Source organism: Alexandromys fortis, unplaced genomic scaffold (assembly GCF_014885135.2).
Source record: "Alexandromys fortis isolate MF-2015 unplaced genomic scaffold, M_Fortis_MF-2015_v1.1 scaffold_38, whole genome shotgun sequence".
Classification (NCBI taxonomy): domain Eukaryota; kingdom Metazoa; phylum Chordata; class Mammalia; order Rodentia; family Cricetidae; genus Alexandromys; species Alexandromys fortis.
In genome coordinates, this window is record NW_026067916.1 from 12,704,927 (window position 1) to 12,729,234 (window position 24,308).

At 41.4% G+C, this 24,308-nt stretch overlaps 1 protein-coding gene across 1 annotated transcript in view; it reads right to left on the bottom strand.

Annotated features, from left to right (window-relative positions):
- Window positions 1-24,308, bottom strand: part of Reln (reelin) — a 420,580-nt gene that overhangs the window by 122,114 nt on the left and 274,158 nt on the right. The window contains exons 13-20 of the mRNA XM_050139698.1: window positions 21,080-21,192; window positions 19,360-19,568; window positions 18,467-18,595; window positions 17,692-17,801; window positions 14,801-14,867; window positions 10,772-11,005; window positions 9,922-10,083; window positions 3,272-3,508 (exon numbers count right to left, since the gene is read on the bottom strand). Coding sequence (XP_049995655.1) covers window positions 3,272-3,508; window positions 9,922-10,083; window positions 10,772-11,005; window positions 14,801-14,867; window positions 17,692-17,801; window positions 18,467-18,595; window positions 19,360-19,568; window positions 21,080-21,192 — 1,261 coding nt within the window. The remainder of the gene's footprint in view (window positions 1-3,271; window positions 3,509-9,921; window positions 10,084-10,771; window positions 11,006-14,800; window positions 14,868-17,691; window positions 17,802-18,466; window positions 18,596-19,359; window positions 19,569-21,079; window positions 21,193-24,308) is intronic.

The following is a 24,308-nucleotide window of genomic DNA, read 5'->3' on the forward strand; positions in this document are numbered from 1 at the left end:
TAAGCAGACTAAGCCTCTCATTTTATATTCCCTCTCGTGCTGGGATTCAGGGTATGACTCCCTAGTGCTGGGATTAAAGGTGAGGTACCACCACCTGGATTTGTTTCTGCTCTGATCTTGTGTAGCCCAGGGTGGCCTTGAACTCTTAGAGATCCACCTGCCTCTGTCTCCAAAATCCTGGGATTAAGGGTGTGCACCACCCGGCCTGACCTCTACTGTCTTTAGCTTTGCCTCTGGTCTTCAGGCAAGATTTATTTATCAAAATACAAATAATATATACCATTACATTTATAAGATATTTCAAAATTATTTTAAAAAGCTAAAGCGGATACAGATTTAATGAATAGAAGGAAAGCATTGCCAAGAGTCAGAAGCAGTGTCTTTCCCTACTGGAAAAAAAAAAGTGCTTTAGCATGGTGTACTCTAAGTGATTCACAGCATATTAACTATGGTTCTAATGAAAAAGCGATTGTCCAAGCTTTCCCTGGAGAACCGCCTTGGTAACAACAATCCACGCTCATGGACAGTCACGGTCTGAAATGAGAACTAAATGAACACACAGCTGGGAAGAGCCAACAATCATTAATCTAACACCCGTCTTTCAGTGCAGGCCATGTCCACATTTCCCCGGAGAGGAACAAGGTCATCACAGGGTAGAGGCCATGCTTTCAAATACATTTAAAGAATTTTTACCTAATAAGATAACACGCTGCCAAGATGCTACATGAAAAAAATGACTGTTCCTGTTAAGAACTAGTGAGGGGGCGGGGAATAATACACAGTTTGCAATATCATGCCTCTAATTTCTATATTGTAACAAGTGTTTCTGAAAAACACTGCCAAACAAGTTTGCATCCAATTTTAGACAACGTCTTCCTCCATAGCAGAACAGAGAGACAGCGACATTAAAAAGAGTTTTATTTTAACTCACTGACAGGAAAATGAGGGCAGTTTGAGAGCATCCATGTTGCTTCAATTTAATGAGCAGAAAGCATTTTTTTTCATGTCTTTTTAAAAATTGTTAATGTGTTTTTCCGGTCTCATTACCACCGACAGTGTCTCCTCTGATGTCTCACGGTCAAGACAACTCCGGTTTGTTTTAGAGAACAGCAGAAAGTCAAGCTGATTGCTCACAAGCTGCGGTTAATAAAACTCCTACAGGGCCGCTCAGGGTGCCTGCTGGGTGACCACGATTATTTGTATTTTCTTCTGGTTTTCTAGAATTACTGTGATTGTATTTTCATAAAGTAAATGAATCTCCACAAATGAAGGCTGCGGTGGGTTGAGAATATCCATCAGACTTGTGTGAAAGGGTATTGTTCACAGGATCTGTTCAAAGCCCAGACATTAAAATGCAGTTTGCTTGCATTCAACTCAAACGTTAAGTTAAAACGCTCAGCAACTCTGGAGTTTATCTGAGCAGATGTTAACTTTTTATGAAAGTAAACAAGATACAGGACTTGTATTCTTGATACGACTCTTTGTTTCAGCTAAGTGCTGAAAAAATCTTACTACACAATCTTGGGAGATGTGGTTTGTGGTACGTGACTAATCGGAATCACTCTCAATTCGGGCCACTCAAACTTCAGAAGCGGAAACTTCTAACAAATCTCATTTTAGTCTGTATCTCCCATCTTCCTCTTTTCCTCTTTTATTTTATTGGAGATTTTGGAGCTATAGGCTTGGGAATCACACACACACACACACACACACACACACACACACACACACCACAAGCATCTGAGGCTATCAACTAGAACGTGGTTTGAGCAGACATTTCCTTGTGTCTAGTCTGACACGCTTGGAGGAAAAGTGACCAGCTGTACTTCCTTTCCATTAGCTGTCATTTTCACGCTAGAATCTCAGCCCGCTGGGTGAGATGTGACTGCACACGCGCAGCCCCAATCAAAGGTAATTCTCTGTGCAATGGCGTGTAACACTTACCTCTAATTAGGATGAGGTTCCTGATGGGTCATTTATGGTTCACTCTCTAGAGGCAACAGCAATGATTAGGAGGAAATTAAACGGGCCTGATCATGACTCAATAGAAATTAAAAGTCTCTTAGGAAGTTGTTCCTTGCTCATGCTTAGAGTTTAAAAGGAACCTAGAAAGGGCAGTGGGCATAATAGTGAAGGCTGTGGGATCATTTAGACGCAAGTCTTAATCTGGAAATCTCTTGGACCTAGAAGACACTATGATGTCTCTGAACATATCTTGGCTTTGGTTCTTGACACATGTTTGTTCTCAACACGTACGTTCCACCACCACCGCCTCCCTTCTGATCCTTGAACATGCCTCAGTCATTCTTACCTTGGCATCCTTTTCTACAGAATTATCAGTAGAATTTCTCTTCCTGTGGATTTCCATATGGCTGGGATTTCCTTGTTTTTCTACTTGCCAGTCGGTGAGACACATCATGTCTGCCTTCTCAGATTCTCAAAGGGAATCTGTCTCTGAAGCCCTTGCCCCATCTTATATAAGCAGCCTAGGCTGGCCCGGAACCCCTTGTATACAGCTGAGGATGGTCTTGAACTTGATCCCCGTGCTCCCGCTCTCAAGGGCTAGGACTTAGCTCTAAGTGCTTTGGCAGGCTCTAAGGCAGCCTCTTCTGAGGGCCAGGGAAGCTTCCCTGCTAAGTCACTAGCTCCTTATACTTGTTAGTTACCACTGGATCATCCTTAGTGGTGTTAACGAAGTACGAATTATACTTAAAACTATTTACTTATTGTTTGTTATATAATTAAATCTGTTAAGTGACCATTGGAAGGAGAATCTAAAAATAATGACCATCTTAATTATGATTCCCCAATATTGAACCCACACCAATGTCACTAACTAGATAAGCCAATACTGTTTGAAAAAAGGGATTAAAGGAACACGTAAGTTAATCAGGCACAATAAGCTTCTTGAACTTTACATATGACGTCATGAAAACAAAACTCCTTGTACGAAATTTTAACAAAACAGTCACTGATGTATTTCATGTATATGTGTGCTCTGTCTACATGTATATCTGCATTCCAGAAGAGGGCATCAGATATCACTATAGATGGTTCTGTATTGCCATGTGGGTGCTGGGAATTGAACTCATGACCTCTGAAAGAGCAGCCAGCACTCTTAACCTCTGAGCCATCTCTCCACTACCAATACCAATTTTTTTTTAAATGTACCACGTTCAGTCAATATTTTTCAACAGACTAAGCACAGAACGGACTCAAAGTTTATCCATGCACTCTGCTTACTAACGTAAATCGTAACAATGATCCTTACCAAAGTGTCCAGTCATGGCCGCAGTATGGCTGAACGTTCCCAAGGTAGAATCCCAGAGACTGAGTGACCTCCACCAGATTGGTAAAGTCAAGACTGATGCTGTCGAACAGGACAGAGGCCATGACAATCTCGTCGATAGCCCAGACGTCTTCTCCCTGGGAAGAGTGGTAGGGCTGCCACCATCTGAACTGGATCCCAAACTGTCTCGCGTCATCTGGTAACTCTACAGAGATTATCCTGAAGGGAAAAAAAGTTAAAATTCAGGTCTCTTGCTGTCTTAAATATTTATACTACAAACTCGACTTCCAAGCCAAATAAGTAGTCGAATAAATCAAATTATTTAAAACTCTAGTCTCCAAGATTGGATATACTAAAATAATTAGTCAGGATAGTTGGACCCCCAGCAAACTACGGCACAACAATGATTCAACCATGTACATTCTTCTGAGATACCTGGTTTGCTGCACTTTTCTAACAACGTCTTCTAATTGTACCAAAAAAATGTGATTGTGTTTTCATTCACGGGCTCTCAAGGAAGCTGACACCATTAAACACAGGTGTCTAAGGGACAAAGTGGTGGTTTTGAGTAGCCTGTTCCACGCTACAGGTGTGAGGCAGACGGGAGCAAACCCCTCTCTTGGTCCCCTGAGTTAGCCACTGTGGACACAGGTCACTGGCTGTGCCCCAACATGGCGACAAGTGGTGGAGATTAAGAACAATATCTAACTTCGAGGAGCAATTCTTGCACACAGTAGCAGGAACCACGCTTTAATTGCCTCGCGATGACATCGGTGTCAAAGCTCCACAAATCACAGCCCCAGGCCGCTCACATCCACACGCAGGTGAGGTGAGAAAGCAAGAGTTCCTCTCCCACAATGCAGCGGGACTCCAGGAGCGGCGCTGCAGGGAGCAGGCTGCAAGGTTTCAGGAGGGTTGCTTCCAGTGAGTAAAGGCACACTGCAACTCCCTCTTCCGCCAAGTGACTATGTGGATAACTTGAAGTATTTAAGATTTCATTATCCCAGGTGAGCTTTATTGAGGAATTAGACTGCGCTTCATATTTTTTTCGTGAATAATATATTAAAATGATAGTTTGGAAATGCGGTTCATCTGCTGAAAATTACTACCATTTTCCCTTTACAGCTTTTATAGGAATATGCGGGGAGAGGACTGAGTGCCACTACTGGTTATATAGACAGTGACAACCAGGTGGAATTGTCTAAAACATGAGAAAACACATTTAAAAAATAATGCTTAGGGTCTTAGCTGGGGTCATCCTTGTGCATTCCTGGGAATTTTTCTAGAGCCAGGTTTCTTGCTGACCCCCAGATGGCTCCCTCAGTCAAGATATCTCTTTCCTCGCTCTCATCTCTGTCTTTCCTCCATCAGACCCACACCGGAGCACTGGACTGAGCTCCCAAAGTCCAGCTGAGGAGTGGAAGGAGAGGGAGAGTATGAGCAAGGAAGTCAAGATCATGAAGGGTTCACCCACTGAGACAGTGTGCCTGGGCTAATGGGAGCTCACCAAATCCAGCTGGACTGGGAGTGAACGAGCATGGGATCAAACTGGTCCCTCTGAATGTGGTTGACAGTTGGGGCCGACTGAGGGGCCAATGACAATGGCACCGGGATTTATCTCTACCGCATGTACTGGCTTCTTGGGATCCTATTCTCTTTGGATGTAGGCCTTGCTCAACCTTGATGTAGTAGGAAGGGCTTTGGTCTTTCCACAGAGTGGGGCGCATTGCCCTCTCTCAGAATTGGAGGGAGGTTGGGAGAAGGTGTGTGGAGGGAGTGGGAGGGGAGTGGAAATAGGGGAGGAAATGGGAATTTGGATTGGTATTTTTTTAAGATAATAAAATAAAAAAAATAATAAATCAGTATAGAAACAGAGTAGCATAAATTTAAAAAAACATAAATTTATAAAATGTAAACTACAAAGACATATTTAAATGCATCTATGGTTTTAAAATAGTTTCCATAATCTGATATACTTATTAATATAATTAATTAAATATATTATTAATATAATTGATTAGATGACAGTTAATATAAGTAAACAGTTAAGTTAAAGATTATTGATAGCTTTCACTTTTATTTTTCTATTAATATTTATTTTACAGGCATAAATATTTATTCATAATAGGCATAATGAAACTAAACAATTGAACTATATTCCAACTGGTTCAATAATGCAAACATCAGACACTGATTAAATAATTTGGTTTAATTAGCATCATATCATGAAAAAATAGTTTCTTTTTATTTTAATAATTAAAAATGCAACTATTCTCCCTGATGAACAGATATAAGTATAAAATAGCTAAAAATAGAATATTTTATGTGTATATATGTAACAATAGTTAAAGATATCAACATTTTCATAACGGAGGAGTGGAGACTCTTGGTCTTCAGTTAGACTCTTGGTCTTCAGTTAGACTCTTGGTCTACAGTTAGACTCTTGGTCTGCAGTTAGACCCTTGGTCTGCAGTTAGACCCTTGGACTACAGTTAGACTCTTGGTCTGTAGTTAGATCCTTGGTCTACAGATAGACCCTTGGTCTGCAGTTAGACTCTTGGTCTCAAGTTAGACACTTAGTCTATAGTTAGACCCTTGGTCTACAGTTAGACCCTTGGTCTACAGTTAGACTCTTAGTCTACAGTTAGACCTTTAGTCTACAGTTAGACTCTTGGTCTGCAGTTAGACCCTTAGTCTACAGTTAGACTCTTAGTCTACAGTTAGACCCTTGGTCTGCAGTTAGACTCTTGGTCTACAGTTAGACCCTTGGTCTGCAATTAGACCCTTGGACTACAGTTAGAGACCCTTGGTCTGCAGTTAGACTCTTGGTCTGCAGATAGACCCTTGGTCTGCAGTTAGACCCTTGGTGTACAGTTAGACCCTTGGTCTACAGTTAGACTCTTGGTCTGTAGTTAGATCCTTGGTCTGCAGTTAGACCCTTGGTCAGCAGTTAGACCCTTGGTCTGCAGTTAGACCCTTGGTGTACAGTTAGACTCTTGGTCTACAGTTAGACTCTTGGTCTGCAGTTAGACTCTTGGTCTGCAGTTAGACCCTTGGTCTACAGTTAGACTCTTGGTCTATAGCTAGACTCTTGGACTATAGTTAGACCCTTGGTGTACAGTTAGACTCTTGGACTGTAGTTAGACCCTTGGTCTACAGCTAGACTCTTGGTCTGTAGTTAGACTCTTGGTCTACAGCTAGACTCTTGGACTGTAGACCCTTGGTCTACAATTAGACCCTTGGTCTGCAGTTAGACTCTTTGTCTGCAGTTAGACCCTTGGTCTGTGTTAGTCTCTTGGGTCAGGGTCTCTGTGCTGTCAACCTAATGGCCAATGACTCTGCATCCAAAGTAAAGGCTGTTTGATGTGTCTTACGGGTCTCAGCATCTGTACATGTCATTTAGGATCAAAACATCCCATGGCAAGGACTAGGAACCTTTTTGTCTCTCTTTTGTCGGTATGTCAGTATGTAAAGCAGTTGTTCACACATGGAGACAACACAAACCTCCAACACAGAAAGCATCCCCAGGGAATGTTGACAGGGATGTGAACACAAACGAAGAGGGACACCAAACATCCCATTTGGGTTAAACAGACGCTAAAGATTGGCAGATCTAGAAACCTTGGTCCTAGCTCCTTGGTCTTCTACTCCACATAACTTCTGCCAAGAGGGTGGGAGATTTTAATGACATCCTGGCTCTTTGTACATTAGAGTAGCTGGTAGGAATAGCTATGAAAACATTTATTAGAACACTACTTGGTGAGAATAGAGGCTTCAGTTAACCTTTTGCTTCAATCATTCCTTTGTAGATGGGGTGTTATATGATTTTTCTTTATTTTCTTTTTTCTTATTGGCTGGTGTGTGTGTGTGTGTGTGTGTGTGTGAGTATGTGTGTGTTTGTATATGTGTACAGATGAACTCACATGTGTGTGGAAGCCTGAAGTTCATGTTGGATGTTTTCCTTGATTGATAAATTGTCATTTTATTTGTCGAGGCAGTCTCTAGCTGAAGCTGAAGTTGAGTTCTACTAGTCTAGGAAGACAGATTGATCCAGGTAATTCAAGTTTTGCTTTGCAAGCACTGGAATTACGGTTTTCTGCTTTTATGTAGGTATTGGGTATTCAAACTTGTGTCTACTGAGTCACCTCCCCAGGCTGCATGAATTTTCTTTTTCTTTGAAACGAAGTTTCTCTGTGTAGCCCTAGCTATCCTGGAACTCACTCCATATACCAACCTGGCCTTGAACTCACAGAGATCCACATGCCTATGCCTCCAAAAATCTGGGATTAAAGGCATGTACCATCACTACCTGGCCAAGAAATTATTTTTTTAAAGTTTGATAACTATATAAATTACAGAATTGGGTAACTTGAAATAAGGAATCAAACACAATAAATAGTCAAGGCATAAAAATTGACCAAGATTTGATTTTTAAAGCAATTTTAGAGTATGAAAATATTTACAAGTAAGAACAAAAGGGGAAACAAGTTTAAGGTTTAACAGAATTATGAAATTTATACTTATAAAAGCATAAGTTAGTTCACAAGATGGTCATTCAGACTAGATATATTATGAGATTTCAGATTTTATACATAAGCAGTTCTTTTAATATTTGAGTGAAACACAGACAAATTTTCTGAAACTGTCCTTTAGTGATGGTGGTGAGCCAGCCAGAAGATCAACACACCGCTCATACTTCATTTCTGAACAGCCGTGACATTAAGAGATAATATAGAATTCACAGCACTTTACAGGAGGTAATTTACAATGAATAAAGCAGACTAAATGGCTAAGGGCATCAAGATATATTTAATCCTATGAAAAATCTTCATGGTTTGTATTATTTATTATGAAGAATATAATTTAGCACTTGGAATATATCAGCTTCCATTTCTGCCATGTCAGCTTTTATTACTATTTGTGAGGGGGAGGAAGAGGGAGAGTCTTACGGTCAGATGCTCATATGCAGAAAATGCGTGTTTTGCCGACACCACCACATTCTTCCGAAAAGGGAAGCCTTTACTGTGATCTCCATCTTTCAAACCACACACATCCCTAACCCTGAAGGGCTGCCTTGATTCTGCTTAGAAGAATGTCACTGTCACATGGTAGATGAGATTAAAGCCACCTTTGCAGCAGCACATTGAAGATGTCACTATTTTTCATATCAACAAAGATTAATGAAATTCATTAGATAGATGGATTACCAAACTTTGAAGCTGTCCATCCTTGCCAGAAAAAAAGTTGGGCGTTCTCCAAGTTCACTTAGGATGAAGATATTTTCTTCATGATTTTCTCATGTTGTTTTTTTATGGAACTTATTGGTTCATATTAACCATGGGGAGTCCCTGGGACTTTTCTATAGGACACGTGTATCTCTGAGGGATAAAGCTGTACATTTTTACACGTACAGAGAAAGCATCCAACATAGCTGGGACACTTAAATTTTGTTATAATGTGTAAAATTTAGACCAAAATAGTGAGTAATTGTCACATGCTACTTCACTTTATGCACAAAGTTCTCATATTATTTGACAATGATTAAAATTGGGAGTGGCCCCCAGCAAAATTATAAAACATGTAGCATGCATTATCGGTCTAGAGTGCCAGGGCACACCCTGAGGACTGAAGCCTGCCTCTCACGAACCAGGGGAAAGGTACCTCCTGGAGGGGCAACAGTGCTAGCTCTCCATACAGGACTGCGGGTGAGACACAGCGCTCACCCCTGATGCTTTGTATACTGATACCTTATTTTGAGGTTTCCCTTCCTTCTCTCCCTTTGTTCCTTCTGAAGGACTTTCATGGAGAAGCCCTGTGTGTGTTCTAACAGGGAAGAGCATCTCTGCAATGCTTGTGGGCACCATTCTGTCCACACTGAAGGTTGGACCTCTGTTAGGTGTGAATAGCCATGAAATAGACAAAAGCAGAGAGAAGTAGACATGGCCAGAGGAAGGGGTTTTATTTCTTCCTTCATACATGCCATCGTCATGGACTCAGTACATGCCACAAAGATTTACTTGTGCTTAGTTTTACTGTGTGAAAAACTTAAAACACATTGAATATCAGATTTAATAAATTACTATACTGTTTATATGTAATTTAGAAAAATCTTATCAAATATTTTTAACAGTGTTTGCAAATGAGCGTCCTTTGCAAAATAAAAATTATCTCTAATAGCTTGCAGCATAACAGTATTGGCTGCATTTCTTTCCTAAATATCAAAGTGGTTTCCTTAGACGCACATCTCAAAATATAAGAATACATTTCTTTGAAGTATCGAAATGAGTGGGACACACAGATTAAACAATATGGTTTACCAATTGTTCATTTCAATAAAAGAATATATAGAATCTTTTTGTTTTTCAAGACAGGGTTTCTCTGTAGCTTTGGAGCCTGTCCTGGAACTAGCTCTTGTAGAACAGGCTGGCCTCAAACTCACAGAGATCTGCCTGCCTCTGCCTCCCGAGTGCTGGGATTAAAGGCATGCACCACCACCTGGCTTTATTTATTTATTTATTTATTTATTTATTTATTTATTAGAATCTTATACGATCTGGCCCTCTGCAAAACAGTAAGACTGAACTATGAGTCCCCCTAGGAGGGAAATACTACACGGATGCGTTCTGACATACCTGGGCTCGTGGTAGCTGAGGTAGGAGTAGTGTTCCAGCAGTTTCCAGGTTATCCCATTGTCGTAAGAATAGTGCAGCAGGACTCCTTCCCCAGGCTGGTCGGGGGCCTTGCACGTGCTCAGAACAGACCTGCTCCCCAGGCGCAGCGTGAACTGCAGAAACCTACAACGAGCCATTCATAGTTAGTCAACACAGGCACACTCTTACTGATAAACTTCTGTTTACAAAGACATTCAAGCACTTTTAAATGAACTTCCCAAAAGCTTTAGGCTTACAGTCATTGTTTTATAAAATATAAGTAATTATATTGTAAGATGTATAAATAAGTGAAGACGTGCATGTATTATATATATGTGTGTGTGTGTGCCCGTGCGTGTGAGCACGCACGTGTGTGTGTGTGTGTACGTATCCATAACATAGAGCTATTTTCATGCCTGTTTATGTATTATGTGCCTGTGTACATAGACTTGAAATGCCAATCATTCCTTTCCTACATTATTTATCAGGCACTGGGGGAAGGGGTGGTGTAGAGTAAATCTAATCAGCCCCTGCAAGCTGTCAAATAAACAAACCACATGAATAATTAACCAGCCTTTGGCTCAAGAACACAGTTTTGATGCGAACATCTCATATTTTTTAAAAAAGCGTCGGCCGTTAGTAACCCAGAGTCATTGGCGAGTCTTCTGGTTTATTAAAAACTAGAGCAAATTAATTCTCAATCAGCTAAGGATCCTCGCAGCCTATTTAAAGACTAGAAGACATACCGTCTAGTAAAAGAGAAAAGAGTACAGCTGAAAATCATCCACCCTCGCCCACACGCTCTCTGCGTGTTCTAGCCCACCACACTCACCGGGACTGTGAGCTGTCCAGAAAAGACGTGATCAGTTGCCTCCGCCCATCTTTGTTGAAAACCAGAGCCTTCCCGCTGGCTAAGACACCACAACCAAAGCTGACTTCAGCACCACGGATAGAGTAAAAGTTATGGTAAGAGGAGAGCCTGGAGCTGCCAAAGCTTTCGGAAATAAACATGGGGAATGTCTGGGATGCCATCTCGCAGGCTGGGCCGGAAAATCCTGGGTCGCACCTGAAAGAAATGAATGGGACGTGAGTTTTACGGTGCAGCCCCTTCAGAGTCCACTGAGCTTGCCAGTCCATCCTTTGGACGCTCCTGAGCTTACTCTGTATGTTTGGGTCCAGAGACCAGGGCGGGAATGAACATCACACAGCCTTGATGGTCATTGGAGGACCTGAATCTGAAGTGTGACATACTACAGGAGAATTTAATCTCTGAAGGCCCTACTGTAAAAAGCTACGATTAAAACAGCTGTGTTTACCTCTGACCAATGTCAGCGCTCATCCAAAATGAGCCAAAATCTGCACACACTGACAACTTAAAATCTCTGTAAGCACTGATGGTTTTATTCATATTGTCATAAACTCAATGAAACAACATGAAACACGTCTAACAAAATATCTAGAATGAGTTTCCTCCAAGAATAAAGATAAATGTAACATTTCGGGAGGGATTCTTTTACGTATTTTCAGGCTTTGGAAACAGGTCTTTCTTTAAGCATCTCACACCTAGGCTGGAAACTAGGGAAATTGTGCACCTTTGACCTAGATGCAAGCACTTGGTAGAGCTGTTGCTGCTCCATGGCTCCCAATTTAGCAGTGGCTCAGGAAGAAAAGCAGCTTCCTCCCAGTGCCCGACTGCTCAATGTGTGCTTTTATACCAGGTGGTCTGTTGGGGGCACAGAGGTCCTTGTACTCACAGAGAAGGGCTAAGAGAACCAGAAATGTCAAATGTGTGGATGCCTCTTCTCAATGGAGGAGATGAAATACACATTTTCCTGCCTAGAAGGCGGGGGTTGTGGTGATGGTGGTGGCGGTAGTGGTGTGTGTGGATTTGTTAATGACCTGGTGACATTTTTGCTCTCTGTGGAGGCAGACCTCATCCCTCTTCTCTCCCTAGACCATTACTCGTCTTTTAGCAATGAGTAACTTCATCATAGCGGAATTACTACTTGAATGTAAGAAACTTTTAATGGTTTAGTTAGTTTTGTTTTTTTACAGTATAGTTTTGAATTATAAAATGAAATTAGTGGTGCAGGAACATTTTCAATGAAGTCTTTAAACTCCCTGAAGTCTGAAACAGCCTTTCCACATAGTAGTGTACCAATAAATAGATGTTTTAAATCATTCAATTCAGATAATGTTCTCCAGTAATATTTCTGAAACCAAGGCCTACAGTGGCCTCCTACAGGGCTTACGGAATATGAGAACAAGTAGAAATAAAAAGTCAAATCTGATATACACTATAAATTTTCTGGTGTTGCAAGTAAACCCTTTTTATCAGGTTAACAAAGAAGCTGGGCCCTAAAATGCCAAGAACTAACACAGCATGATGTTCAAGGGGTTTCTTGGCAACACAGGCAACTTTATGGAGAAGTGAAGGATAGACAATTATTATCTACTGAGCATGTTAACGAGCCTCAGCTTCTACACACACTATTTCATGGATACAGGCATCCTCTGAGTCACCAAGAAGCTTCCAAACAGGCTAGGAAACTTCAGCTAAGTTAGACACACTGGGATGCAGGTGTGGTTTACCGTGGCATGCGATTGGAATTTGTTTCCCAGTAAGTCTAGCAAAGTGCATCTCAGGGTAAACATACTTTTGCACATCTTAAATATGTTCTCTTAGAATTAGATGTAAAAAAAAAGTTTCTAAAAGCATAGACCTACAATTCAAATTTCTCTTGTGTTAATTTTATTTGAAATGCATTCAAATGTAGATGATTATAGATAATAGGAAGAGACAGCGATTTGAGGAAAACATAGCTAATGTTTCAAAGAGTCCATGAGCTACTTCGGGGCAGGAGTTTATCTTACAAGTTAAGAGAGATGGCTCGCTGGGTAAACCTGAGTTTAGACCCCAGAGCCCCCATCAGAACTGGGCGTCAGGGCACTCATTCTAAGTCCTAGGCTTGGGAAGGTAGGGGTAGGAGGATCCGTGGGGCTTGCTGGTCAGCATGTGTAGCCTAGCTGAGAAGTCCCAAATCCATGAGAGAGAAAGAGAGACAGACAGAGACAGACACACACAGATACAGATACACACACACACACAGACAGACAGAGACAGACACACACAGATACAGAGACAGACACAGATATAGACACACACACAGAGAGAGACACACAGATACAGATATAGACACACACACACACAGACAGACACACACAGATACAGAGACAGACACAGATATAGATACACACACAGAGACAGACACACAGATACAGATACACACACACAGAGACAGACACAGAGAGAGAGAGAGAGAAAGAGAGAGAGAGAGAGAGAGATACACACACACAGACAGAGAGAGACAGACGCAGATACAGAGACAGACACACACAGATACAGATACACACACACAGAGATACACATACACACAGACAGAGAGAGACAGACGCAGATACAGAGACAGACACACACAGATATAGATACACACACAGACAGACAGACAGACAGACAGACATAGGCAGACCGACACACACACACAGAAAGTGGGGAAAGGAGAGAGATACCTGGTTTCAAAAACCAAGGTGAATGGTTCCTAAGAAATGACACCCCAATACATCCTCTAACTTCCACATATATGTCTGCACAATACACAGTTGAAAACTCACACACATCTCAGGGTGCTCACGTGACCCCTCCAATAAAAAAAAGTGGAAGTTCATATTCAGTTTTAAAGCATAATCAGAAACTTTCCCATTCCTTACGCACTTCATAAAATATTTAATTGTACAGTGATCCCTTTGTTAATTAAATTCAATAAAATACAGTTTAAAAAATTAACCTCACACACTACTCCCCAGTGTTTACAATTGTCTCATAATTTCTATACAAGTGGGTTCAAAGCTCTGTTGTAAATTGTCTATTTATTAATTAGTTACCCAATTACCTACTTTTTGTTTGAGGTGTTGAAACTTATCTTTATGACAAAGATGGCCTGTAGTTTCAGGAATTCATAAGAGATCTGGAATTAAATATTAATCCAGGAATGACATAATAAATGCAACTATCTGTTCTTGGTATTAATATAACACAATTCACTGGCGGCAAATGGATATTACCCTATTAGGAAATTATTTCAGACCTGACAGTGAGCACCATTATTCTCTAAAATGCACAGAAAGTGAACCATCCAGCTATGAGGGATTTGGATTTGTTACAAATTCACACGAGGGATACAATAGCTTTTACAATTTAGCCCAATATAAACTTATTAATTTACTTCCAAGTTGTACTTAAGTTACATTTCTATCCCATTTTGAGGATTGGGGAGATGGACCAGAGGGTAAGTGTGATGGCTGTGCATGCGTGAGGACCTGAGTTCAACTGCGGGAGCACAGATAGGGTTCAGGTTTGGCCACATGCATGACTACAACCCTGCTGATCTGGACGGAAGGGACAGACGAGACCCTGGGGCTCACTGGCTGCTAGCTTAGTCCTGGGTTCAGTGAGATGCCCAGTCTCAAAGGAAGAAGACAGTAATAGGATGAGGACTCTCTATGTACTCCTCCGGCTTTTGCATACTACACCCTTGTTCAACACATGAACCATCCACATACATCATACTCGCACATATACACACACCACACACAATAATTCCACATCAAGTATCCTGATTTCAGTTTTTAAAGAAATAACCCAAATTCTAAGAGAGAATATTACATACATTTAAATGACTCATGGCCTCAATATGGAATATGTGTGTGCATATATATATTATATATCGTATATATACATTTACACACACACACACACACACGGACACACACAGACAACCAAACATTATTTTCAAATGCTTACTTGCAACCATGTCGAGTGCACTGCCCTCTGCCAGAACAGAATTTGAGACACGACGGACCTATATAAACTATAGGGAGAAAGAAGTCACGTAAAAGGTCACAACATAATCAGAAAAACCAAGAATACCACCAACATGATTTTAGAAAGCAATGCCCATGACACACAGCCTGCTGTGTGTACACGAGGTGACACGCAGAGAACCTGGAGCTGGTGTGAGCTCTCAGTCACAACTATGTTGGATCTGTTTTAATTTCCATAAATAACTCTATCTTTACTGCTTGCACTCACAGGGTTTTGTAATTTATATTCCTTACTGCAATGTCGTCTGCCCCAACAATTACAGCAGATTGCTAATGTTCCCGCTTCAAATGTCCTGCAATGCATGCATTCTTTGGAGAGAAATAAAGGACCTAGTTGGTGCATCGCAAAGTGACGAGGTCACAACTATGATTTCTATCCTTACCTGATAGGAAAACTACAATACTACAGACGAGCCCTGCATATATTCTAAATATTAATTCTTCCTCCCTGGAAATATGAAACAGGATTAAGAATCTATTGTTGCACATAAAGCCTTCTCCATAATGTATAGTTTCCCTGGCAAATGCTGGATTAATGGTCAATATGATGGTATAGACTTAATTTCTAATCTTCAGCATGCTGAAAAGACCTAAAAGGTTTTACTATCTGAGATAGTAAGACTCTAATACAAGTAAAGCTATAAGAATTTTATAATGAATATAATCAATAATCAATAGTACATCAGAGAGAAAATCAATTAGGAACAGAGATGCAGAGGTTGCTAAGAGTCCACAATCCTCAGTTTCGGGCATGAAAAAAATGGCCACTTTCTTCTCTGTCCCGAAATCACATCAAAATACCCCAATGATTTATTTTAAAATAAACTTTGCTGTGATCTGAACTCCCAGGAGCACAAAATCCCTGTACCCAATTAGCAGGGGCGGAAAAACCTAAAGAGTTGCAGTGGGAAATCTCTCGGTGAAGGAAACTGCCTGGATAGCACACTGCTTGGTTAAAATTATTGGCTTTAAGCATCAGTTAACTGTGGATTTACAATCTGGCCTTGCCTGGAAAGCTTTGGGTAAATGGTTTATCCTGACGAAGGCTCGCTGTGTCCATTCTGTGAAGTGGGGTGACAACCCTTCCTAGAGAACGCGTAACTGTGTCATGCTCATGAAGCATCCTGTTGTGTGGCTGCAATCACCACAGCCACCACTACCCTCCTGCCCCGCTGTCCAGCAGACTCCTCTGTCCACCACGCGCTGAGGGACAGAACAGGCACACTTGGTTGGACACCCGCGGGATCCTGTGAGGGTTAGCTCCACAGGGTTACTCTGGAGGCTGCATGGGGCCGCACCACCACATCGTGGTTTGAAAAGCCTTCATAGGAACAAAATCATCAATAACATAAGGCTTTCCAAGTCAATAAAATCACACTCAAGAATTTGCCCTCCGCTCCTGGCTTTATTATTTCATCAACGTACTATAGTCGGAGAAGTAAAAATAAGGCAGAAATAGCCTGTCTTAGGATTTTCCATTTTGTTGATATTTTCGGAATGATTTCAGAAGTGTTTAACAAAATCATGACATTTGAGCTGATGTTTGTCTCCATGAATCTCCCTTGGCAATTCTCCACATTTTCTCCAGATTTTCTTGATGCAGTTCTAGGGTTTGGTACTAGAAGGGATGGCAGAGGTGTCCTTTCTGGGAGACATGCAGGCCCCTTTCTACCTTGTGAACCCGCAAGGGGCTGGAGCCTGTTCTAGGAAAGCTTCACCCAGGACAGACACAACTGAAGGGATTCTTTCCCTAGTGTGTAACTGCCATGAATCATGCATTCTTTCTGCGACTTTAGCTTTTCCCATGAGACTCAGACATGATGCTGGGAGGTTATCAGTGTGAAGTAAACACTCCCTGCCCCTAAACCATGCTGTGATTGCTGTCTTAGGGAAACCGGACAACCTGCACAGAAGCACATATGTATTTCATTATATTCTCAATTTTCTCATAGTTGTTCTTTACTTTATTGCTAGTGAATATTTTTAAACTTCTTTTGTGATTACTAAAACTAATAAAGATTCATTATAGATTCTTAAAGAGAATTGCACTAGGAAAAATCTATTCATATCCTACTGCCCAGGGGGCACATATCCTGGAGCCCATTAGCAGCTGTGGTAATTAAAATACTATGCAAAATTCTGCCAAAGAAGAAACTTTATTTTAGCAAATTGAACCTCAGATACTTTAGTTTATACACTAGGTTTAGACACTTTTGTTGTTTCTTATTGCACACAAAGTATACATTGTAGTATAGAGACACAGGCTTTTAAACTATGCAGAAATGATCAACAATCTAGTCAACGGTTTTTATGGATATCCAAATATTTCTTTCATGCCATTGTCTGGGAACGGGGTGAGTTTCATGAGTATTTTAGACACGATGTTTCCCTCTCTGCATAGTGTCTGCAGTTAGAAGATAAGAGCCCAGATGTTATGAGAGCCACTAAGAAGAATGGGTCTTATTTTAATACATGCAGTATGGTGCTTATGTTAATTCTGCATAAGATTCAAGGAAATGTTAGGCTTATCCTTTGTCATCAACTGTGAATTTGAATTTTATGGATTTAAGCATTTTAAAATTATGTACATGGAAACATCTCAGCATCTAATATTGCTGACTGCACAGCCTATTTTTTTTTCCTGATTGTACATCCATGGCTTCTAAGGGAATGCAAAGGAGAAAAGGAAGGAGAGAGGATGCTTCAGGAATCGCAAGACCATGACTTAGCAATGAGCTGTGCCGTGTGCCGACTGACAAAAGCCCAGGACGCGCCGACGTCAATGGCCTGTGGATTGTGGTAAACACTCACCATTATCAATGGCCCACATGTTGCCCAGGATCGCTCCTGTCTGTCTCCAGCGGAGCCTGGTCTCGCGGGTGAGCGCTGCGTTAGGGAGGGGGATGGTGATCCGGTTCCACCTGCCAGAAAGTTAGCACAGCATCAGCCCCACCACGATGTCCCCATCTTCTGAATGAGCTTTACACACTTGTGAGGCTCCTGTTTCTGTGTGCCCGCTACAACGCCAAAATTAATAACGTATTATCTTCAACTGTGGAGTCTAGGTCTTCATTTTGCTGGCCTTGTAAATATTTTACTGGTATCTAGTGCTCATTCCATAAGCTGGCGAAAGTCTTACAGAGGCATCTTGGGTTTTATGCTAGCCCACAAAAGGGTGTGCCGTAGACCTTAGTTTATCTGGAGAGTTAGACTAATCACCATTGCATATGGTAGATGTCGGAGTAAGATCTGACTGACCAGGTCTAATTTTAAAACATTAACTTTTTTCTACCCCTAAGTTATGCCTGTATTTTGGCAACACAATCCCTTTTAAAAAGCAATAACTATGGGGCATATAATCCAAAACATAAGTATCATAAATAAAGGATGACTGACCCCATAAAGTGTGGTCAGGATAGGATTTAGCAAAGATATTTGTGCATGTATTTTCATGATACCACTCTTAAGGAGAAGTCAGTTTGCTTAGCTATTATTTAAAATGTCTAGTCTCCAAATTACTTTTTTTTTTAAAATTTTACACCATGGACTCAATCTTTTAGTTGAGCCTTGGATCATGCTCACTTACCCACTGTAGTTTTCAGAGGAGTAGGTGGTGCTGTGTGGGAGGTGGGGGCCTGCACAGACCTCAGGCAAGCACTCAGTGTGGAGCAGGGACCAGGAACGTCCATGGTTAGTAGAAAACTCCAGGCTGACACTAATAATAGCAGAGCAACCACAACAAAGAGGGGGTAAGGAGATATCAAACGATTCCTTGCATTTCTGGCTAAGTCAACGAGTATGGGACATTTCCTAAAGGTCTGTGCCATCTCTCACTGGAGTCTGACCTGTCTTCAAAGGGCAAGCGGTTGGATTGCTGCCACCAAAGCTATGTTTGAAGGGCAACACACAGTAACCTGGGGCTGTGTTTTGAATTTGATAGATAGCAAGACAATTACCATGTCTCACACTGCCACTTAACCCGTGAATGTGAGACCAGGGACATGCTTACAGGGAAGCCAAGCAGCACTTAGGCAAGTGAGACAGAGAAGTCACAGCTCTTGAGATGCTAATTGACCTCTATACCTATTATTAGGCGGTCACTAGCCTATAGGGGTTAACCTTGTCTTTAGTTACTTCTCTCTCTCATCAGGTTATTACAAGGGATGTTGCCATGGCATGTGTGAACAAACACTTTGATACTTTGTATCAAGCACTCAGAAGGAAACTATACTCACCCAGTAGAGAAAACTCTACCCAGTAGTAACATTTCTCCTATTATTATTACTATTCAAAGAACTTTTGCAGTTCTTTGAATCTGTATTTTGTTACAGAGGGGGAGGGGGAAGAATCTGTATTTTTGTTAATAGACGTTTAATTAAGAACCCACACAGGTATTTACTGACAAATTCTAATTCAACGGCCAAATGCATGCACGCTCATTTCCCACCAGACGAGGCCACTCCTAAGTGTGCTTCTTACCTGTTCCCAGGCTGGTGCGTCCCGCATCCCAGATTAATAGAAAACTGTATCATGTGTGACATTGTAGACGGCAGAACCGGTAGCACGTGGAAGAAGTCCACAGCCCAGACATTCCGATTGTGCCCTTGGTGGTTCTTCTGCCTGAGACAAAATTTGGTAGCAGGCGTCTGAAGTTCAGGGTTGATGACTACAGAAAGCAAAGATGAAACCTTCCAGGAAAAGGAAACTCGAATTATTTACAATCCTTCTCGTCTAGCCGCTGCGATCCTCTTAGAGTCAATCCAGCAATCACTGAATCCACACCTGCCACTTACTGAGCACTAGGAAGGACCTTTGTGCGGGATTTGTTATTGCATGTGGAAGATTCTATCTTCAAGGACTTAGAATGATTGTGCAAACGGGGGCTCCCTGTGTGGGACTGATCAAGTGTGTGTAACCATTTCATCCCCCTGAGCGCAGGACAGAGGCAGCTGAATGATTATTTGACTGCCTCATTTGTGCCTTCAAGAGCAGTTCTGAATAACATTACTGTTCCTCTCTGCCACGAATTCTGTAAAGAAGACTCAAAACAGAAACAGTCACAGACTACAGATCAACATGCAATCATTTATGTCTATGATTCGGGGTGAAGGATTCACAAGGCCAGAGCAGGTAAAATTCTACCAACTAATTGCTAGAAAAGTCTTTGATGATATTCCAAGGGCAAACATTTGGGTTATAATTGAATGTTGAACATGTTGTATATTTTTCTCTGATTGCTTCCTAACTTGCCTATTTTTTAAATTCTTTATTTTCTGTGTATGTGTTTATGTGGGTGAGTGTGCAAATTTGTTTTTTGCACATGAGGCCCGGGTTCAAGTCAGGTGTCTTCCTCAACAATCGTTCTCCACTTCTTCCATCTTGGGGCCAGCGTTTCTTACTGAACCTGGAGCTGGTCAGCTGGGTTGGCTGGTCAAACCCAGAGATCCCATTTCCACCTGCCCAGCATCTACACTGCAGGTGTGTACCACCACCCCCAACTTCTCACTTAGGTTCTGGGCTCCAAACTTAGGCAGGACCGCTTTACAGAGCAAGCATCTTGCTGAGCGAGAGGCTTCTCCCTAGCCCTAGCTCTGTAGAGCATCCCGAGAGCGAGCAGTGTGGAGAGAAACTACTGAGTGTGGGCCGTGTCGGCACACACTGATGATAGGAAACACCCGCACACCCTGGACAAGCATCTCGTGACTTTCAAGATGTTTGCAAATAATCAGAAACAGCTCCTGTCCTATTACCCAGAGAGCAAAGGGAAAAGCTCAATCCCGTAGCTCTAATTAGCAAAGAAAAAATGTAAGGGTAACAGTAATCTGAACGCCTGCGACGCCTTCTGTCTAGAAGATTTCCAGTGTGGGACTCAACTCATTCTGTCGAAAAGCGAGGCTGTGAAGCTGTATAATTAGAGTTCACTTTTACAGCTTTCTCAGGGACAGGAGTAACTGTCAGTTAGAGGTTTGGGTTTTGCGTTATTGTTTCTGTAATGTGTTCTTCCTGACTAAATCCGAGTTTTCATTTGTGTCAGGAATAAAAATGAGTGTTAAAATTCCCAAGTCACTTAAAAAAAATCTAGCAATTTCCTGGGGCGTCCCACACAGAGATGAACCCTCTGTGCCTGGCACGCTCTTTGTGGGTGTGGTCTCAGCCTGGGGGTTCTGAGGTCATCTGGCACAAGGGTCGTCATCTGTACCTTATAGGAGGAATAAGAAAGTGTATCCAGCACAAAGTGCTCTTTCCTTCCCTCAGTTTTTGCGTATAATATCACATCATTTTCATGGGAGTCTCCGGGGTCACAGACGCCTCCTGTATCAAGCAAAAAAAAATTTCATGGTGTGAGAAACAACTTGCCTCCAAAACATCAAACATCGCGTTGAAAATGAGAGCAAGACACAATTACAGCACTACGTGTCGCGGAAGGATACTTTTCCACAAAGATAAGGGGCTCCAAGGGATTAATTGATGGTGATAGCTCAGAAGCGCCATGTTCCAGGTCAAAGACTCGACAGGGAAAGGCCAGTATTACTCTGTTTGGCAGACTCACTCAAATAACAGTGCGTGCTGAGCACTGACTCAACCCAACCCAGCGAAAAAGATATCTTTGTGTGCTCACTTGCACATGACACACATGTACATATGGGCCTTTTTGGTGTTGGGGTACATGTGAGTACATGTGTGTGTACATGGCCATGGTTCAACACAACCTAGTTAAAAGATATTTTTGCATATGTGCCTTTTTGGTGTGGGGGTACATGTGGGTACATGTGTGTGCACGTGATATTGTACTTTTGTGTACAGGCCAGAGGACAACCTTACGTGCCACCTTTTGCTGAGACACGGTCTTTTACTGGCTTGGACCTCACCACATAGACTAAGCTGGCTGACTTGCAAGGCTCAAGGATCTGTCTTGCTACCTCTACAAGGCTGGGGATTACAAACGTGAGCCATCATGCCTGGGTTTGATCATCTCCCAAGTCCCTGTGAGCACGTGCGTATCATGGCCTTGAAATGGCTGTAGTTAGGTATGTATGTTTGGGTCTTCTGTTTCATTCTACCTGTCTACAAGTTTTGTGTGTCATTACCATACCGTTTTATCATTACGGCTCCATAATATATCTTGAAATTTTAAATGGTAATCCTTTTTTTTTTTCCTAGGGGGCTTTTTTTTTTTTTTTTTTTTTGGTCCCAAACAAATTTTAGGATACTTTTCTTTTCCAATGAGGAATGCTTGAGGCATTTGGATTGGGATTGCATTGAATCTGTAAATGACTTTTGGCTGGATGATAGTTTTGTAATATTGATTCTACTAATCCATGAACATGAGAATCTTTCCATTTTATAATGTCTTCCTTAACCTCTTCTTCACTGATTTGAAGTTTTCATTGCAGAGGTCTTTCACATCCTTGGAAAAGTTTATTCTAAGACTTGTATTGTCTTGGAGGCGACTGTAAGGGTAAGTGTGTCCACGATCTCTTTCTCAGTGTGCTTGTGTGATGTACAGAAAGGTGGCTGCTTTTGTAAGTTGCTCTTGTATCCTGCCACTTTGCTGGAATTGTTGATTGTTTATAGGCTTCCGGTAGACATTTGGGGGTATTTACGTATTATATTATGCCATCTGTAAATAGAAATAATTTGACCTCTTCTTTTCCTATTCATATCTCTTTAAATCTCTTCAATTTCCATCTCTTGCCCTTTAGCTCCAGCTGTGCTTTGAGTACTAGACTGAAACACAGTGGGGATGCTGGACAGTCCTGTCCTTTTCCCGATTTTAATAATATCACTTCACGGTTTGCTCCATTGAGGATGATGTTGGATGGGGTCCATCATACATAGCCTTTATTATGCTGTGGTAAGTCCTGCTTTCTAAGACTTTTATCATGACGTTATGTTAGATTTTGTCAAGGCCCTTGCCATTATTTTTGAAATGATCAAGAAATTTTTCTTTAATCCCATTTATATGAAAATAAACTTGGTGATTGCCTGCATCACATATTTCTGGAATGGAATAGATGTTTTAAGTAACATTGATGGTATTTTCGCAGATATGCTCGTATTCTAAGTATGTATGTTTGTTTTTTTTTGTTCTTTTACTTTTTACGTTATACTTGGTGCTTCATTTGATTAGTGGGAGGTATATAGTACAGTCTGTTGTCTATCACTCTACTTTATAGTCACACAAAGCGATAAACCCTTAGAACAGAAAGGGAGGTGGGAGGCTCCTGATGACAGAATAGTCTGAGGATGTGTTCTGTTTTTTCTTCTCTATTACACAGTATCAATAATCCTAGGTCTTTCTGGCTTCTATCAACTGTCTGCTTCATCTGGTTTTAAGGGCAACACACTGCCAGTCACAACAGCACCAGCCACACAAGAGTAAAGGCTTGCAGAAGCGTTTCTGATGCTCATCATGCAAACCGTTTCTCTTATCATTATACTTCAAAGAATTCCCTCTGTTTCAAAATCAACCATCATGGATGCTAACTCTATTTATAGCTAACTGCTATTGCTGATACTCCATGGTGCCAGTAAGCGCATTCTCAAACTCTAGAATAAGATCACCCTTTTTGAAATTTATCAAAATCAACAAACAGTATTTGAGACCCCCCCTAAATCTGAGTAAGCCAACAAGGTGCCAGTTGTTCACAAATGACTACTTTGATTCAATTTGGATAATGGGCTCTACCCTTTGGAAGAAACCGTCCGACAAGAGAATCAAAGAAAGATAAAGTGAACCTAATTAGCTTAAGAAACTTCATAGATGGAGGAATATTAGACAAAAAGAGGGCTATAGAGACAGACTTTGACAGTACATAGGGATAGAAGGGTTCTTGGCCAACGCATGTCTTGGGAATCACTTGGCAAGAAGTGTGAAGGAGGAAATACCACTGTCCATAGTTCTAGGGCAGTCACCATGAGGTAACGACATGAAACTCTCTGATCTGATGCTGTAAACGGTGGCTACTCCTTCAAGCTTAGCCATCACATTTTCATAACGTTAATGAGACTTGTGACTGGCCCATGAGCCTTTTCTGAGTCTCCAAGGTCCCACTTTTGGGGCCCTTAAGGAAATTGGTTGTCTGAGTCTACAAATATCAACAGTTGACTGTAGCCATCCTGTTAAGGCCACATGCAAAGCCCATCCTGATGAGCAAGCTGCATTATTTATGAGAGATCATTCTTTCATCTTTCCAAGTGCAACTGCTTTCAGAATTCTGAACTAACACCTTAACAGATACATGTTTGGCTTTAGAAGTGATCTATTAAAATTATACTGTGCAAATCCTAAGTCTCCTAAGTTCATTCTAAAAGCTATTTGATGTGTTTGAGCAACATTGGTAGAAGCAACCGAAGAAGTTGGTTTGCTAAGACATTAAGATGATGACAGAGTTTATTGGAAAGATCCCTGTGAGGACAATCTGCCA